The sequence below is a fragment of the Cucurbita pepo genome, chromosome LG10 (genome assembly GCF_002806865.2).
Source record: "Cucurbita pepo subsp. pepo cultivar mu-cu-16 chromosome LG10, ASM280686v2, whole genome shotgun sequence".
NCBI classification, from domain to species: domain Eukaryota; kingdom Viridiplantae; phylum Streptophyta; class Magnoliopsida; order Cucurbitales; family Cucurbitaceae; genus Cucurbita; species Cucurbita pepo.
Window position 1 is genome coordinate 5,799,021 of NC_036647.1, and position 20,252 is coordinate 5,819,272.

At 36.3% G+C, this 20,252-nt stretch overlaps 2 protein-coding genes across 3 annotated transcripts; one reads left to right on the top strand and one right to left on the bottom strand.

Moving 5' to 3' along the window:
- Positions 1–1,160: 1,160 nt before the first annotated feature.
- On the bottom strand, positions 1,161–5,103 carry LOC111803190 (uncharacterized protein YMR317W). Of its 2 annotated transcripts, XM_023687484.1 has the most exons (6): positions 4,654–5,103; positions 4,230–4,335; positions 3,446–3,569; positions 2,075–2,995; positions 1,561–1,990; positions 1,161–1,444 (listed from the first exon to the last, which is right to left on the bottom strand). In XM_023687484.1, the coding sequence occupies exons 1-5, from the start codon at positions 4,826–4,828 to the stop codon at positions 1,583–1,585; spliced, it is 1,734 nt and encodes a 577-aa protein (XP_023543252.1). In that variant the 5' UTR covers positions 4,829–5,103; the 3' UTR covers positions 1,161–1,444; positions 1,561–1,582. The 2 variants fall into 2 exon arrangements, with proteins under 2 accessions (XP_023543252.1, XP_023543251.1); XM_023687483.1 differs by having other exon boundaries at positions 1,161–1,990.
- Positions 5,104–17,742: 12,639 nt separating this feature from the next.
- LOC111804334 (acid phosphatase 1) lies at positions 17,743–19,693 on the top strand. The gene is made up of 3 exons (XM_023689095.1): positions 17,743–18,194; positions 19,090–19,302; positions 19,386–19,693. Exons 1-3 carry the CDS (start codon positions 17,809–17,811, stop codon positions 19,561–19,563), a joined length of 777 nt encoding a protein of 258 aa, XP_023544863.1. The 5' UTR covers positions 17,743–17,808; the 3' UTR covers positions 19,564–19,693.
- Positions 19,694–20,252: the final 559 nt, after the last annotated feature.

A 20,252-nucleotide genomic window follows, 5' to 3' on the forward strand; every position in this document is an offset into this window, starting at 1 on the left:
CTGTATGTTATGTTACACACATTATGCTAGCATGTTCACTTCAAGTTTATGTGATTATGTATGTTATTCATGAAAATTATGTTTACGAAAAGAACAAAGGTATGACTTATATCATTCTTATATGCCACAATTTTAAGGTATGAGGATCTCATGCATTTTGTATGTCACGTGCATCGAGATACTTTTCATTATGATTAGTAATAGGTGCATACACTACGATATTATGTACACCATGATATTATGTGCGCTCATTTCTCTCCACGAATTTCTGGCAACATGAGTGTACACTAGCCTAAAGCTAGGTCCAAAGGTACAACGAGTCCATCTGGGGGTCCCATGTGCGCATGTGTGAGTCGTGTGTAGAGAAGTATTGTACATCTAATTCGCTTTAGACAGAAAATTAGAGACCAAAGTCATGTTATTTTATAAAATGAAAGGTCTCATCATGATTGCATATGATTGCATTTTCTGATACTAGTCACTTTTCGAATAAACAATAAACATACAAAAGCGATGACTTTGGGTTGGGCCTTTCTCTTTATGACTTGTTTATTTCAAGGGATTTAAAGATGAATATGGGCTTTGAACATCCAAGCTTTATGGTTTGTAACGTCATATATTTACCATTCGACATTCAGATTCAACACTTGATGGCTCTGACATCTGACATTCTCTTGCTTCTTTTACGACATGGTCAGGTCACGTTTCCTATTTCTCAGCTTCTTAAGAATGAAGGCTATCTCTACAGACCAACAGGAGTTCTTCTAGAAAACTATCTCTACGTAAAAACATAAATCCTTCCGACATATTTGGTTGATTTTGTTCATATTTAGTTGTAATTTAATGTTATTTTTAAAAAAAAAACATGTATCATTAGTTAATTTCTTATCTGTTTAAATAAACATAAAGCCTAAAATTTAAAGCATATTGTGTGTAATATAGTCGTTAATAAACAAAAATTAAATCAAAATTAAAATTGTTAATTTTTTTTAATAATTTAATTCAATCAAAATCAGCTCATTAACAACAATTAATTATCTAAAATTAAATCGTGTAATCGAAAATTACTTTAGAAAACCAAACAAAAATAATTCTAATAGTTACATACTAACATCATTACAAACACAAGGCTCAAATTGTTACATACTAAAAAAAAAATATAAGGACTAAATCGTTACGTACTAAATTGTTAATTTAACGAAATTACAGGACGGGACGTGTTTTTAAACCAAAAAGAAAAAAAAAATACCCCTATATAAAAGTTGAAACACAAATTTTCTGAAGACAGAATGACATGCCACTTTATCCCAAAACAAATTGTTTGGGATACACAAAAAATACTTCAGATAGCAGATAACAGAGCCTCCTAAGAGGATAAACTAATTTATCTTCAGAAATCACATACAAATCTCCATATTTTTATCTTCTCTCCTTTGAGGTTTCACTGCACAATTGGGCAGATTCCATCATTTTCATATTTCAGACCCAAAATGATGCCAAAAATAATAATGATGATGATAATTAAATAGAAAAGAAAATAAAGAAAAATACGGTACAAACCCCATCATCATCATCTTAGATGTTATAAGAGGCCAAAAGGCTCAGGCAGAGCTTCAAATCCATTATCCAAAATGGAAGCCAAATCCGTTTTATCATCGGCACTGTGCAGCCAATTCGTGTTTTTCAAGTCCTCTTTCAGCAATATTGCGTCATAACGGGAGCTTTCGTAGATGTCCATATGATTCAAGCTTGCACAAAATCTTCCATTTTCTCCTCCTCCTTCGGTTCCCATTGTTGCAGAGTGTCTATGAAAATGGTTTCCTCTCTCCATGTTGTTGTTAATGCTCATTTGGAAGTCGGTATCGATAGCGTCGGGGTTACTGGAAGCAATGGACTGAGTTTTGGGACTGGCTGCTGCTGCTCGGATGCTGTGTGGAAATAGAGTACTGCCTGAACCTGAGCGCACATTCCCAGGGCTATTTCTTATATCCTGCACCATACAAGCAGATTGGATTGTTGAAATTCATTACAAAAGATAACACATAACCAACTGCACAAAAAAGATAAAGCATACCATATTTCTGATGGCCACATCAAGGGATTTCTTTGAAATAGACCTCCCAAATCCGTTGCTTTCTGCTGTAGTTGTAGAAGGCTTCACAGGTCTCCTTCCGCCCAAATCAGAAGAACTTGAAAGTCTCCTAGTTTCAGGACTGTCACTAAGGTGTCCATTGGTATTCACCCGGCCCCTTCCAGGAGCGTCAGTTAGTCTTCCCCTTGAGACAGTTGGTGATGATGCTCTTCTAGGCATGGTAACAGTCGATGTAGTCTCCGGACTCCCTCTAACTGATGTAGGAGCTGGGCGGGATCTACCAGCAGAAATTGGCCTGTCGGGCAATGTTGTTCTGAGATTTGGAGGAGTATCAAGAGGAAAATCAGGGAGGACAATTGGCTGAGGTGCAGCCCGGACCCGAGGACTAGGGGAACTTGGTCGAGATGTAGATGTTGAACTGCGTCCATTCGTTGATAGAACACGTGATGTAGAAGATGGAGTGCTGACAACAGAAGAGAGTGAAGGAGCGGAATTTCGTCGAGTAGGAGTAGATGGACGGGAATTCGACCGAGCTGCAGGAGAACTCAAATTTGCAGGAATTTGAGGCCTAGAACTAGGAGTGGATGGCCTTGAACTTTGTAGTTGCCTTGGTTTGTCAATGGAGGAGCTGGTGGGGGATGGACGGGCTCTTGAAGGGGTCGAGGACCTCGATGGTGTCGAGCGTGAAGATGGAGTAGAAGGTCTTGCAGTAGATGCACTGCGTGTACTTGGGGAAGCAGGCCTTATGTAAGAGGAAACTGAAGCTGAGCTTGTGTTAAGAATTGATGAAGACCTATTGGAGGAATAGCTACTATACTGGGGAGTGGAGACAGAGGACCGAGACACAGAACTGCTCCTAGCTGGCCTTGAAGGATTGTTACTCTCTGATTGTGAAACTGAAAGCTGAAACAGATATGGGGAAAGCAATTACTAACACCCTAGATCATTCAACTAAGCTGAAACAGATATGGGGAAAGCAATTACTAAAACCCTAGATCATTCAACTAAAGAAGGATCAAGAATCACCTCATTTGAGAAATGCTTTTGTATAGTAACATTAACAAGTACTTTTGAGTTACACAAAGTCATGAACGAAGAAGCACACAACATAGAAGGAAGAAAACCGTAACGGCCCAAGCCCACCGCTAGCAGATATTGTCCTCTTTGGACTTTCCCCTTTGGGCTTCCCCTCAAGGTTTTTAAAATGTGTCTGCTAGAGAGAGGTTTCCACACCCATAAAGGATTTTCGTTCTCCTCCCCAACCGATGTGGGATCTCACAATAACTGAAGTGAAGATACTGGATCATATGCAACTCAGGAAGATGGCAGGTAGTAAAGAAGGCAGAATCATACCCTTGAAGCTTTTGTTGTCGAAGATGACCTGACTAAGCTGCTGTTTCTTGGCGCTGCTACAGTGGATTGAACTTCACTTTCAGAGGATGAAGGGAAAAGAGGAGTACCAGGTGGTGTGAGAAGCCTGTAGCACAAAGGTTAACCAGAGAAGAATCATGCTTCGGAACACATTGTGCATCACACTCAGACAGGTAAAGCTCGAGCTTAGAAGTTTCAAACATCAATCAAGATCTACCCCTTTTTTTCCCTAGAAAAGAAGAGGTTCACGCTTATTAGAAACACTCAGCCAATCAGAAATATCACCAAATCGCCCACCCTTTAGGGATGCCCTCAGTGTCGAGGAACAGGACATAGACCAAGATCAGGATAGCTGGAATCTACTTCACATAACCCCTCATCAACCATCAGTATTCATATTTTTGACAAGTCATTGACATGTACTTGCAACTTTCTAATTACAATATATGTTCTACTTCTGTGTCATTATCACTCTTAAAGAGATACTTTAAAGTTTAAGGATTAAACAAAAGGGCCCCCCGCTCATGATCACATAAATAGATCAAGTAAATACATAGCATTTCTAGACTCTGACATTTTTCAACTTCTTCACCATCTCCATAATTGATAATCCTACAAAATACTTTGGTTATAGATGAAATCTTAGATAGTTTCGAGACTACTACATTGATAATTGATGAAAGAGAGCGTCAAAAGCAGTAAATTCCAGAGCAAGAAAAAAACAGAGAAATCATTGAAGCCGTTACTAATTTGCCAAATAAGTTACCAGTCATAATCGTGTTTTCCTCCCTCAGTCGATGACAGCAGATCGTCGATCCCACTCTTAGCCAATTTCACCGATCCAACTGAAAGCCTCCCCAATTTCACCGGCGCTGACATCAAAATCAGATCAAACAACTTAATAACCACAGTCGCGCCGAGTAACAAACAAGCAGAACAACACTAATCAAGAACGATCCAAGCCGAACAGCAAAAGGATCCCAAATTCACAACAACACACAGTTTAACCCGTCCATTGAGTCAAAAACCATAAGATTCAGAACTACAACAGCCTCCAAATCAAGTCACTACAGACTTCAAAAACCTCATTCAACGGCCAAACGCAACAACAACAAAAAATTAAAAAAAAACTCACATCCAGCAACATTACATCAATCCACACAAATCCGTTAATCAGAAAGGATCATTACCATCAGTAGAGCCATCAGAAGCAGCAACAGAGAGACTCCGTCGATTCTTAGAGAAGAGATCCAGATTCTCATCGGAATCTCTAGAGATTCCAGTGAAGCTATGACCACGACGGTGCTGCGACAACAGAGGAGCATTCCGTCCACCAGAAAGAGACTCCCTCCAGTTCCGGTTCATGACGGCGACGATTCGAAGCTCCGATCAGAAAAACGACATATAGGTATCCGTAGAGAGAGAAATCGAAGGAGATGCTAATGGAAATGAAGGTAGAGAAGATGAGTAAATGCAAATGGAGGAAATCAGTCGCAGAACTTTCTATATGTCACAAGGAAAGAGAGAGAGAGAGAGAGACGGAGGAGTCAGAGTCAGAGAGACGGAGTCAGCGTTCAGATCCATATTTGGTTTTGGTAACGGCGGTTTTGGCCGAGGCTTGATCTGAATAGTACAATGGAGTGAAGTTTTTTTTTTTTTTTCTTTTTTTCTATTTATTTATTTATTTATAATTTATATATAATTATTTTTTATTTCTTTATATAAAATTTATATTTACAACTGGTTCAGATCTAAGATGTGTATTCGTGACGTGCATAAAATACACTTATTTTACTTCTTCCCATTTATTTCTTTATTATTTTTAAAATTAATCATTTTTTAATTACAATTTAGCTTTTATTTAATCGAGAAACTTATGAGATTGAGCCCGGGCTCGATTTTCTTTTAAGTTCCTCCATTATGGATGTGTACGGGAAAAGGGATATAACCTACATCGGAGGACGATTGTAAGACCCAATTGAAAGAAAGGGTCATTAAAAATGGTCATAGTTCCCTGCTCTAGTATAACGCCCCGTGTCTAGAATTTTGATCAGGATTTAGATTTCGAATTCGGTACCAGATGGCCCCACTATTTTCCTACATCTCGTACGACATGATTACGTCATCTACTCATTGCTTCTTAAGAGTGAAGAATATCCATACAGACCAACACGAGTCATTTTAGCATGTTTTGTTCTCACTCACATTCCTCTTAGGAAAATTCTTAGGAGGTCACGTAACATATAATTATTTCAAGTAAAGCACGTTTAACCATGTGTTTCCTATGATTTAAGCCATCGAAAATGTGATGTCTCACATTGGTTGGGAGGAGACAAACCACCGTTTATAAGGGTGTAGAAACCTTCCCTTAGCATACGCATTTTAAAGCCTTGAGGGGAAGCTCGAAAAGGAAAGTCCAAATATGACAATATCGGCTAACGGTGGATCGGACGATGTGTCAGCCTTCTCGTTGTTCCCTGAAGGGGGGTAGACACGAGGCGGTGTGCCAGTAAGGACGCTGGGCCCAAAGAGGGGTGAATTTGGGGGCGGTCCCCACATCGATTGGAGGAAGGAAAGAGTGCCAGCGAGGACGCTGGCCCCAAAGGGGAGGGGATTGTGATGTCCCACATTGGTCTTGAGGGGAAGCCCGAAAGCGAAAGCCCTCCCCTAGCAGACGCGTTTTAAGGCCTTGAGGGGAAGCCCGAAAGGGAAAGCTGGGTCCTTACCGAGAAGGAATGTGTACCTTGTTAGTATAAATAGTCACTTTTGATCTTCTTTTATTTTGTTCGACAGCGTGTTTTTCGAAAATTTAAAATAACGAAACAAAAATTATGAATATTCCATTTAATCATAATAAGTAAACTTAAAGGTTCAAGACTTTTCTTTTACGATTCTTATTTGGTGTGAGCGGTTGTTTCATTTTCTATATTTTTAACTCTACACGTCACACTAAAAAACTAATAGAAATAGGAATATAAATAGAGGAACCTCAAAAAAGCGATAGACCGGTAAGACGGTAAGGACAGAGATATAAAGCAATATAGCCTATTCAGAAAGCGTCCCGTGAATACTAAATTTCGTTAGGGTCGAAGATAGATGAAACGTAGAATCGAACCCATATGAGAATCTTATTTATTTTTTCGGGTTTTTATTTTTTATTATTATTATTATTATTATTATTATTTTTGGTTTTTATGAAGGTTCAAAGAAAACGTGATATATAATTAAAATATTTAACAAATTATTTAAATCATTACATTCACCGACTTATAAATAATTGAGGCCAATAATTAGCAATTTCTTTTCCTCTTTCTTTCATTTTGGTTATTAATTATTGATCAAACATTTAAATAATATTTTGTCTCACCAATAAAAATAAGTAGTTGAAATTAAATAAATTTTTTTTTTTCAAAATTTTAATTTGTCATGAATGCCGTTTTTTAATCCTATTATTTCTAAATATTTCTTCATAAATTAATTAAAAATAATCTTTAATTTTACATTTTATTTTGTGTAACAACAAAAAATAATAATAATAATAATAATAATAAATAATGTGATGATGTGATGGCGTTATATGATGATGTGTATGATGACATGATGATATTTCATATTAAGATGATGAACATGTATTAAATGTCATGATGCATGATAACGATGAATTTTGTAAGGCACAACTTTAATTGATGTTAATGATGATGAACGTATAAAGGTCAATGCATGCATGTTATCTAGGGTAACATGTGAATAACAATCCTCTTAAATTTGTAACCATTAAAAAAAATGATAATAATAATAAACAAAAATGGTTTCTTTAACCACTCTCTCCCTATCCCCTTTCACACTTTTGAAAAAAACTACTTCTACGAGTCAAGTCAATTTCGAAAATAGAATAAAATATCAGTTAAGACCAATAAGTGGTCTTACTATCAGCTCGATCGGAATACTTGTCTTGTGTATGATGACACATGTCTAATAGCCTTTGCACATGTCATTTAGGTGTTATGTTATATGATAATGTTATATGATGATGTAATGATGATGAATGTATGAAGACCCATGCATGCATGTTATCTAGGGTAATGTGTGAATGGTGTATAGGGTTGTGTCATAAGAATAATTTAATATGAAAACTATAGGGATCTCATGCATATTTTGTATTCATCGATTACTTTCCATCTATGATGATGAGTATGAATGCGTACACTATGATGATGATCATCATCATGCCTTGCATGATACTCGGGAGATTTGCTGACCTCCAGACATCCTGCTACGGATAACTAGCCCAACTATGATGGGTCTAGGGGGTGCAAACTGTTTGGGGACTCATGCTCGCACGTGTGGGTTGTGTGTAGGGAAGTACTGTACATCTAATTTTGTCTGGACTAGAGGCTACCTCTACAATGGTTTTAACAATAGGTTTTTTTTAGTATGAGTTGTATGTGTTTGCATTATCTGACCCCGATAGTGGGGTCACTTACTGAGTTTTTCTTAAAACACTTAAGTTGTGTGCTACTTCTATTTCTAGTAAAGGCAAGACACCCTTGTATGACTGACGACGACATCGTAAGTAAAGACCACGACACATGCATAGGATAGTGGTATTTCATTTCTTAGACTTTAGGTTAGTATAAAGTATTTTTACTTTTAATGTTTATTTGTTTTATTTAGTATTTACGTTGTTTAAAGATCTTTTCAAACATATAAATCCATGACAGTATTTTATGATGAAGTTTTAAATGTTTATTTTCGCATAAACCCAAAGTTAAGGCACAAAGTAACAAATAAAACAAAGACAAAACCAAGCTGATACTCGTAACCCACATAAAACACGAACAAAGACAAAACCAAGCTGATACTTGTAACCCACATAAAACACGAACACTAACTAGTCATCCAACTACACATCAAGATCAATGTAACGACCCAGATCCACCGCTAGCAGATATTGTCCTTTTTGGGCTTTCCCTTTCGGGCTTCACCTCAAGGCTTTAAAACGCGTTTGCTAGGGGAAGGTTTCCACACCCTTATAAATGGTGATTTGTTCTCCTCCCCAACCAATGTGGGACATCGCAATCCACCCCCCTTCGGGGCCCAGCATCTCCCCAACCAATGTGGGACATCACAATCAATAAGCCATAACGGGAATCCTTATTATACGAAGCCCGCACGATGATCTCCTTAGAATCGTCAAATTTAGAGTAAATTATAAAAGGACGAGACTTATTAATTAGAGATCGATACCAATGTCCAATGTGAACAATGTGTTGAGGACTGTTGGAAGGGAGTCCCACATTGACTAATTAAGACGATAATCATGAGTTTATAAACAAGGAACAATATCTTCATTCGTATGATGCATTTTGAGTCATGAACATTTATACTCGAAGTGGACAATAACATACCATTATGGAGGCTCGGGCTCGTAGTTCCTAACATGATATCAGAATCTTACCAAAAATATAATAAATATTAAATTTTAAAAAGGAAATAGAAAGAATTATCCCAACGTTCTTAAAAGTTTGAAAATGACTCGACAACCATTAGAACCAAACACTCCACGTGGAAACTTTATTTTTCATAAAATTGGTGGAAATAATAAAAGTAACATTTATGCAAAGATAATTATAATAACCAAATAATTTTTATTCAACATAAAATTCAATTTTATATTTAATAATAATTTTTAAAATTTTTAAATTAAATTCAAATTTCAAACTAATAATTATATTCATATATTTCTCTTAATTCTTGAATTAAATATTTTCTTTTTCTCTCTCCTCATTTGTCTTCATCCTTCCAATATTCAACTTAATCTCTTAATCTCGACATCTATAATTACGTGTAGTCGACAACAACGATAATGTTTTTCTCCTTCTTCTCAATTCTTAATCATTGACGGCTCGTAACCTGCAGTTACATGTCACTGGCTGACGGTAATAACTTTTCTTTCTTTCCCCATTTTCTCGATTCTTAATTGTTGGCGTCTCGCCCCCACCACTCACTGTCATCCATCGCCGACGACAATACTTTTTTTCTCCTTACTTTTTCCTTCTTCTCGATTCTTAATTGTTGGCGTTTCGCCATTCGCAGCCACCGATCGCTGATGACCGTACTTTTTTTCTCCTTACTTTCGTCTTCTTCTCGATTCTTAATTGTTGGTGTCTCGCCACTCGCAGCCACTGGTCGTCGACAAGTGTACTATTTTTTTTCCTTTCTTTCGTCGAGAGAAAAAAAATAAAAAAACCACAATAATATTTTTTTTTTATAAAAAGTTTATAATAATTAAAAAAAAATTAGAACAAATATTCTTTAATAAAAATAAATTTCACATTAACTTTTAATTAATAATTAAAAGAAAAATTAACTAACTTACAAAATATAAATTTTAAAAATAAAATAGTTAGAATTTGAGCAAATAAATAAATATATATATTTTTTTAAAAAGAATAAAAAGAAGATAAAACACGTGGAGGTGCATGTGAATGGTCCAGCAAAGTTGGGTTATCAAATTCGTATCTACCAAGAATCAGACAGCACGTGTCTTGGTGCATTAATTTTTTATTTTTTATTTTTATGTTTTTTCCAATATTAAATAATTATGAATAATTGTAGATATAAACAAAATTAGCTAATTATTAATAATTTTTAAAATTAATAAAATTAGCATTCGAACTTTCAACTTGTTTAAAAATATCGAGTATTTTTAAAATATTTTTTTAGCTTTCAAAAGTTTCATTAACGTTAAATTTTTTTAAAAATTTAAAATATTCTTTAAAATTTTAAAAATATTTAAAATTTTTGAGATAATCTATGAGACGAAGATATATATTTCTTCTATCCATGTATTGACTGTAAAAAAAAAAAAAAAAAAAAAAATTTTAAAAGATATTTAAAGATAAATATAAAATTTAAGAATATTTTTATTAAGTCGGGTTAATTATTATTAATAATATTATTATTATTAGTATTAATTGGTTCATAGGTTTTAGGTTTATTTTTAATTTAATTTTCATTTAATGCCCACACCCTTAAAATTAATTATAGGGATGGAGGAGAGAGAATGCCCTTAAATCTTAGGTAGGGAGAGGGATAAAAGAAAATGTCATTAAAGTTAGAAAAATAATTCAAGGAAGCCTTCAAATTTATATATGGTTTCGTTTCTCGGAGCCGAGCGCTCTCAGTGGCGTGGGAGAGGTTTCAGCACCCTTATATCATTCGCAATCTACTGCCCTTCGAGGCCCAACGTCTTCACTAGTTGGAGAGGCTTCCACACCCTTATACCCTTCGCAATCCATTTCTTTTTAGGGCCCAGGGCCCAACGTCCTCGCTAGCGAGAGAGGTTTTCACACCCTTATAAATAATGTTTTGTTTCTCTCTCCAACCAATGTGGGATCTTACAACCCACCTCCTTCCGGAGTTTTCACGCCCTTATAAGGAATGCATGCTTCATTCCTCTTTCTAACCAATTTGGGATCTCACAGTCCACCCCTTTCGAGGCCCAACGATCTCGCTAGCACACTGCCTAGTGTCTGGCTCTAATACATGTATCACCCAAGCCCACCGGTAATAGATATTACGTAGCGTCGTCTAATGGGTATTCAAGCTTTCAATTTTGTGTCTTAAGGTCACTCGACTTTAAAAATGCATCCAATTTTTTTTTACTCATACAAAATTTATTAAACATAAAATTTCTTAATATTTAAATATTTACAAACGAAAATGAAAAGTTCGAGAATTTATTAAATATTTTTTTAAGATTCACGAATCAACTCGACATGAAACTGAAAGCTCGATGAGTTTCTCGAATCGAAATTGTGAATGTGAGAGAGCAAGAATAATTGAAGTGTTTGGTTGCTTTCATGAGTAAGGTGAGTTGCGACCCATCGCCCTTCAAAGTTAGGGCGTGGTCCTCTTCTTGGGTACTTCAACTATTTGGACCCATTCTTACACAATTTAATTTACAATAATACCATTTTTTTTTTTAAATTATGTCTATTTATTTTAATAATTATGTCGAGATTGTCTCGTGTATATTAATAAGAGGAACGAGATATGCTCACCAATAAAATCTAAAATTTGAACCACTTTTAAAATAAGTGTCTGGAAACCTCTCCCTAGTAGACGCGTTTTAAAATCTTGAGGGGAAGCCGAGAACAGAAAACTCAAAGAAAACAATATCTACTAGGTGTGGGTTTGGACTGTTACATTCATTTTCGGCGGCTCAATTATAGGAACTTCATAGTTAACCTTGTTTTGTTTAGAGCAATTTTATGTTGGGTTGTCTGCTTTGGCCCGTTACGTATCACCGTCAGCCTCACGATTTTAAAACGCGTTTGCTAAGGAGAGGTTTCTACACCCTTATAAAAGGTGTTTCATTCTCCTCCCTAACTGATGTGGGATCTTACAATCCACCCCCCTTCGAGACCCAGCATCCTCGTTGACACTCGTTCATTTCTCCAATCTGTGTGGGACACCCTACCAAATCCACCCCATTTGGGGCTCAGCGTCCTTACTGGCACACCCTGGCACATTGCATAATGCCTGGCTCTTATACCATTTGCAAACGGCCCAGGCCCACTGCTAGTAGATATTGTCGGCTTTGACTTGTTACGTATTGTCGTCAGTCTTATGGTTTTAAAATGGGTCTACTAGGGAGAGGTTTTCACACCCTTATAAAAAGTGTTTCATTCTTCTCTCCAACCGACGTGGGATCTTAGAATCCACCCCCCCCCCCTCCTTCGAGACCCAGCGTTCTCGCTAACACTCGTTCCTTTCTCCAATCGATGTGGGACCCCACCAAATCCACCCTCATTCGGGGCCCAACGTCCTTACTGACACACCGCTGACGCATTGCCTAATGTTTGGCTCTAATACCATTTGCAACGGTCCAGACCCACCGCTAGTAGATATTGTCTACTTTGGCCCGTTACGTATCGTCCTCAGTCTCACGATTTTAAAATGGGTCTGCTAGGGAGAGGTTTTCACACCCTTATAAAAGATGTTTCGTTCTTCTCCCCAAACCGATGTGGGGTCTTACAATGTCACAAGGGAATGTTGGGTGTCGAATTCTAAGTATTAGTCGTTACAGAAATGGTGAAATTTTATTTTTAAAAAAATCGTGACTTTGAGTGAAAACTGATAACACCGAAACGAAATTTACAAATTAACCTAAGATTTTTAGACCTCCGTAACTCAAGTATGGAAAAGAACGAACGATATCGAACCCGAATTGGTTAAGACGTCGTAATTGGAAGTAGGGCTTTGGAGATGACACAAGGAGCCTCCATGAGAGCCCCCACCCACTTGAAAAATTGAGCATTTTGGCCTTTAATTTGCCTTTTTCTCATCTTTCACGTGCATCTCCATAATCGCCTCTCTCCCACATGCACACATCCCTTCAATTATGCCCACCAAACTCCCCTTCCAACCACCCATTGCAATCCTCTCCTTTTTAGTCCATCCCGACTTAAATTCTATTTTGGTCTTTAAACTTCTATGTTTATTTTGTTTCGATATTGTGATGTCCCACGTTGGTTGGAGAGGAGAACGAACCACCCTTAGTGGAAACCTTCCCCTAACAGACGCGTTTTAAAACCTTGAGGGGAAGTCCGTAAGAGAAAGCCCAAAAAGGACAATATCTGCTAGCGGTGGACCTGGGTCATTACAAATGGTATCAGAGCCAGACACGAGCCAATGTGCTAGCGAGGAGGCTGTTCCCCGAAGGGGGGGTCCTATATCGATTGGAGAAAGGAACGAGTGCTAGCGAGGACGCTGGCCCCTTGAGAACAAAATACTTTTTATAAGGGTGTGGAAACATTTCCCTAGCATATGCGTTTTAAAGCCTTGAGGAAGCCCGTAAGGAAAAGAGGACACACGTGGGTGAGGACAAAACATGTTAAAATAACCCGTGTTGGTTTGTAGGGCTAGTAGCTAGGGTCATTAGGTGCCGAATCCAAATTCCAAATCCCGAGCATCGAAGACGAGCCTTTTGAGAATTTTAAAAGAATGCAAAGCATCCAATTCCAATAGTTTTTGTTTGTTGACCCATTTGTGGGATGCATGTTTTGTTGGGGTTATGATGCCTCCTTCATGGCCACCCACCATCCCTACATAGAGGGAGGGGAACACATCTTTTTAGGTCAAATTTGAGTTCGTTCATTATTTATGGTCGTCAGCCTCATAGTTTTAAGGGTGTGGAAACCTCTCTCTAGTAGACGCATTTTAAAATCGTGAGGCTGACAACTATACATAACGGGCCAAAACGGACACTATCTACCAGCAATAGGCTTGGGCTATTACATATGGTATCAAAGCCAAACATCGAGTGATGTGCTAGCGAAGACACTAGACCCTCAAGGGACTGGATTGTGAAATCCCACATCGGTTAGAGAAGGGAACGAAACACTCCTCATAAGGGTGTGGAAACCTCTTCATAGCAGACGCGTTTTAAAACCATGAGGCTGACGACGACACATAACAGGCCTAAGCGGACAATATCTAGCGGTGGATACACATTCTTAATACCGTGATATCATTTCTCTCAAACTTAGTACTCGACATTCTATGCAACTTCTCTACAACCGGTTAAAATTATCTATACTAATTTTTTTTATAATATTTTAATTAAATTATATATCTAACGGCTTAAAACGTTTTAACTAGCTAACCCGTCACTAAATTAAAAAAAAAAAAAAAAAAAAATCCATTGGGACAGGGTCGTTAACTCGATCTGAAAAGTTGTTTTCTCGTTTTAGTATCATACCATATCCACTAAAGATTGTCCTAAGGTTAAAATATGGAAAAAAAAAAAACTTTAGGAATTAAAGTCACTTCCTTATGGCATCATATTATATAGTTCCTTGTTCTTCACTTCAACTACAAATCAAATCCTTCAATGCTTCAAAAGGTTTTTAAACCAAAAAAAAACTTTATTTACCACAACAATCTTCTCCTTCACTAAAAGATAAAAGTCGAAATATGTTCGTAAACCGAACAAGTTAAACAAAAATTTGGTCGATTCAAGCTAATTTTTGTCAAAATGGTCTATCGATTTAGAATTGACGTTGAAATCGAGTATTTATCATATCCAAATTGGTCGAAACTGAAGAAACGAGAGGGTTAAAAATTTAATGACCTGAAAAATCCAATTAATCTAACCCAACCCGTACAGTTTGGATTGGCTTATAAATTTATTTTGGTTGGTTCGAGTTCAAATAAATGAAAACTTTATAGACTAGCCTGAACTTCTTAAAATTTAATGTTAATTTTAAATAATTTATTTAATTTTAGAATTAATTATTTTCCACTCTCTTTAAAATAACTTTTTATAATTTAAAAAAACTTTTAAAATATATATTAAAATTGAGTAATACCTCTATAAAAAAAAATTAAAATTTTATTAGGAAAAAAAAAGAAATTAAGCCAAATAAAAATATAATATTGATAAATTGAGAGCCCATGAACCATAGCCCATTTACTTTGGTCCATGTAGAGCCCATGAACCATGGGCCTCTCTTTTTCAATCTCAAGGCCCACTAAAATTAAAGACTTACCTTTTTTACCACCTATTTTAATAAAACAGGAAATAAAATTAACTGCCATAAACTACCATAAAGGCTATGAAAGAAAATAACTGCATATATTTACCCTAGCTTTGGTCTTATGACTATTACCGTAAAGTCGTTAACCGTATAGGAACGCCTTAACTTTACTTGAAGAAGTAAGAGTAGCACGTGACTTGAGTATTTTAAGGGTCAGAAAGTGCATACAGAAGCAATCTTAGAGGGATCTATCATTTTATAAAATCATTTCATACCCTTGAACTCTGCTTTCCAGTTCGGGCTAAAATTGGATGTGTAATACTTCTCTACACATGACCCACGTACACGCACATAGACCCGTTAGCGCGGGCATATATGTACCTATGGATATGCCCTTCAGCTAGCGCGGGAAGGGAGTCTGCATGGAAAGTATCCCAATGCACGTGACATAACAACATTTTATAGTCTTGAAAACAATCATGCTAACATGATGTGCATGGCATAACATAAGTCATAACACATCATCACGTAGTCGTCGCATAACATAACATAACATTCATAAAATACTGAACATGGAAGGGTCACAGAGCACGTGTCGTTCATACTTTATTCAAATAAATAATAAATAAAATAAAATAAAATAAAATATAATATAATAACTTAAATTACATATATAAAATAGACACCGTCCTAAAAGTTTAGAGACTATTTTATTATATAACCTAATTTATGTATATTAAAAAATAGAAATAAATAAATAATTTTAATAAAAACTTTTTATTTTTTTTATAAAAACACCCATGTACTATTATTTTTTTAAAAAAAAGTACCATGACTTTTGAAAAATTATATTAGACACCCTTTCTTTTTCACTATTTAAAAAATTAGTGAAAAATATAAATAAACCAATAGATGGTGTCCACGTAAGCAAAATAGTGACCGAGAAAAAAATAGGGTGGACTATGACTCGGTCTCCACAAAAGCAAACGTTATTCCTTAAAGAGTTCAAAAAATTCGATAACTCGACCAAATTGCTTAACTCTCAACCTAAACCACTGTTCGATAACATTTTACTTTTATTGTAACGGTCCAAGCCCACCGCTAGCAGATATTGTATTCTTTGGGTTTTCCTTTTCGAGTTTCCACACCCTTATGAAGGGTGTTTCGTTCTCCACCCCAACCGATGTGGAATTTCACGTTTATTTAAATAATTATGTTGAGTTTAAAAAACGTCCCAACTCAACCTACGAACATTCCTACTATTTCTATTCATAATTGAACACGTCGTTACGACAATATTATTTTATTTTAGATTTTAAATTTGGTGGTATGGGTTTTTTTTAATTTTAAATATCAAATATTGGTGGGTGTAAAGAGCAAATGACCTTTCCATTTTGCTATCTGATGTCATCTCCACTTACCTTCCCACCCTTTTTTTTTTGTCTCTAAATTTTTATATTATAAAAATAATATATATTTTTAATTTTTTATTATTCATATATATTTTTTTAATTTACTATTTGGATATAAAAAATATTAGTAATTTAAATTTATGTTATAGTACTTTTACTTCATAATTATTTTAATTATTAAATAAATTTAATTTCTTTGTTTAATTTTTTTTATTTAATTAAAAAATTCCATATAATCTCCTAGGTAGGTTTGAAATTGGCTGATAGTCGGATGCGTTACTTTAGTGGTTGTAGAAATTTAGAGAAGAAATTAGGTCGGTTAAAAGAAAGCGGAACTTTTTGTCGATTATTTTAAAAAATTTCGATAAATTTACTCGCAAAACATTATTGATTTTTTATATTATTAAATTTAGTCTTAAAGTATGAATATAATCTCAATTTTATCCTTATAATTCTCGTGATTTTTACTTGGTTTCAGATCTTCGGTTAGATGAAAAACTCACGTATCGTCCCTAATTTAGCTTATAGTAGAGTTTTTTTGTTAAATCGTAGGGACTGCTCCGAAAATTTTGAACTCCATGAACTAAAATGGTAATTTAGTCTTATTTTTTTACCCTCGATTTATTAAAAAACACAAATTTTATATTTTCGAGATCAACATGAGTATAGTTCAATTGACATAACAAGTGATAATGATTAAATATAAATCATCTATATATTAAGGAGAGGTTTCCACACCCTGATAAAGAATGTTTCGTTCCTCTCTCTAACCGATGTGGGATCTCACGTCAGTTGTTTAATACTGATTGAACTATTGTTTTGTTAATGAAAGAAACTGTTTCGACGAGTTTCACTGATTTGGACTACATTCGAACATGTTGAATAGCTAATATGGATTCCTCATAAGAGTTCTTAACAATCGTGCTCGACCTCGCAATGCCTAAAGACAGAGAGACGCCCGAATTGAACTTGAGAGTGTCCTCAGTAGGAGTCTTCTGGTGATCTTTGTTAGATGTATTCATAAGTTTGTGGGATTTCACAATCTGCTCCCTTAGGGGCTCAACGTCCTTATTGACACACCGCTCAATGTATGACTATGATACCATTTGTAACAGCTCAACCACACTGCTAATAGATATTATCTGTGTTTTTCCTGTTATGTATCGTCGTCAGCCTCATGGTGTTAAAACGAGTCTAGTAGAGAGAAGTTTTTATACCTTTACAAGGGATATTTCGTTTTTTTTTCTCGGTGAGACTAAATAAATTTATAATTTAATAAATTTCTCTCTATTTATTTCAACATTTAGGCGATGCCTTTGTGTTCCTCTTTCTCTCTTTTACACGGCGGCGGTTTCGAATCAAGAACAAGCGGCCGCCGGAGTTACATATGATCGTAATCGGAGAAATGGTCCGGCGAGCGCGAGAGATAATAGCGATGATTATCTTCGCCGTGTTTTCGAGCGCCGCCGGACTGACGCCGCCGTACTGGAATCGGGGCGGCGGAGCGAGTTGCAGTCACTGCCTGAGTTGGCGGCTGGCGGCGGAGACGAACAATGTAGAGCCGTGGAGGACGGTGCCGGCGCATTGCTGCAGCTGCGTCGGAGCATACATCACCGGCGGGCAGTACCAGCACGATCTCCGATTCGTGGTGGAGCAGATTCTGACCTACGCCGACGAGATCCCGGTCGCCGGCGACGGATTGGACGCTTGGATCCTTGATGTAGATGACACCTGCATCTCCAATGTTGATTATTATAAAAGCAAGAGATATGGGTAACGCTTTTCTACTCCAATTTAGGGGAAAATTCATCATTTTTTAACATATTTTTATAATTTTTTTTTTTAAATTTTAAATCGATCCCGAACATAGTTTAGCTAATTATTTTTTACGACAATTGCTGGTACCGAGATTTGAATATGAATTCCCGACCTCAATAAGTCAAATACGAACCCGAACATAATTTAGCTAATTACTTTTTATTACAATTGGTGGTACCGAGATTTGAATCTGAATCCCCGACTTCAAGAAGTCAAATACACGTCAATTATCACCCGCTATACTCACTTTTAACTAACTCGACCAGCTAAATTTTGTAATTAACTTAAATGAGGATAAATTGAGTTTTATGAATAATTTTTTTTGCAATTTAGTCCCTATAATTTCGGCTTTTAATTTTAAAATTTTCAGTTTAGTACCTATAATTTGAATATATTTTCAATTTAACCCCTATAATCTTAAAAGTTATCATGCTAATAGTCTTAAAATTTTCAATTCAGTCCTTTTATTTGTATAATATTAAATATTTGTTTATATAAAATAATCTTAAACTTACGAGTAATTCTTAGTTATGCCCTTCAACTTTAAAAATTTTGATTTTAACCCTCGAACTTTACCGTTATTTCAAAACGTCTCGTAGTATTTTTTTCATTAAAAATATATGGATAAAAGACCGATTTTGAAATTTAAACTTTGTTTTTATTCGGTCCCTAAATTTTAAAATAATTTTTTTTTAGAATGGCATAATTAAAATAATTAAAGCCTACATTTTGTATATTTAATTTAAATTAATGTTATAATGTGGAATTTCTTTTTTATTTTAAAAATGCAATAAATTCAACAAAAATCGAAAATTCATACCAGGTGGAAAAAATTGATTGGATGAAACAGGTGCGAGCCGTACGATCCGGCGGCGTTTAGGTCATGGGCGATGGAGGGAGAATGTCCGGCGATCCAATCGGTGGCGGAGCTGTTCGCAAAGCTCATAGAAAGCGGCTTCAAAGTCTTCCTCGTCACCGGCCGCGACGAAGAGAATCTCGGCCAAGTCACCTCGGAGAATCTCCACCGCGAGGGCTTCGTCGGCTACGAACGCCTAATCTTAAGGTATAATCAAAATCGCAGTTTCTTTCCACGCCATACACTCACTCGATTCACTTACCGGATTCCATCTGAATGTTTCTGGTTAGGTCCGCGGCGGAGAAAGGGAGGAGCGCGGTGGAGTTCAAGACGGAGGTACGGCGGCGACTGGTGGAGCAAGGGTACCGTATTTGGGGTAATGTTGGAGATCAGTGGAGCGATCTTCGAGGGGCATTTGTGGGAAATCGTACTTTTAAGTTACCTAATCCTATGTATTTCGTTCCTTAAATGTCAATAAATTAGATGAAAATGTCGTAAAATATCGATAGCTAAAATTTCGAATGTCGATAAAAGATATCGACGTTCGTAATACGAACATTGTTTTAATTGATAATAAGTGTTATACTCTTTACGTGAACCGAACATCTTATTAGTTAAGCAATATATTTAGTTTGTATTACAATAATTTTAGAAGATTTGATTTGATCTCGATGACTCGTTTGGAAGCGAGCTACCCGTGCTCATCGGGCGAGCCTTGGCTTGGCCTGGCTTGGCTAGTAGTGTCTGTCCCCTTTATCCTGGATACTCGTCAACCTATGAATTTTTTTGAGCGAGTTGGTAGCCAGGTGCACTGGGACTGTCGAAGCAGTGCCTTGACGCACCACGCCCATTACTTATCCTCCTTTCTATGCAACTATGATCTCCACGAAACTTTATAGGTCGAAAATTGTGTAGACTTGGAGGCTCAAGATCTAGCACGACTAGCAAGCTCACGACAGCTCCTGTGTGTCATAATTGCACTCTTGTGGCAACGAGACAGCGATTGTGCGACACTTGTTCTAACCTAGCGAACAAGTCAGCCATGTGAAATTTGAACTTTATGGACAATGTTGGTGTATGCTCGAGTCTCGAGTGAAAAATGTTTTAGAAAAACGTGACGGGGAAATAAATTAATAATTAATTTATAAAAATTTAAA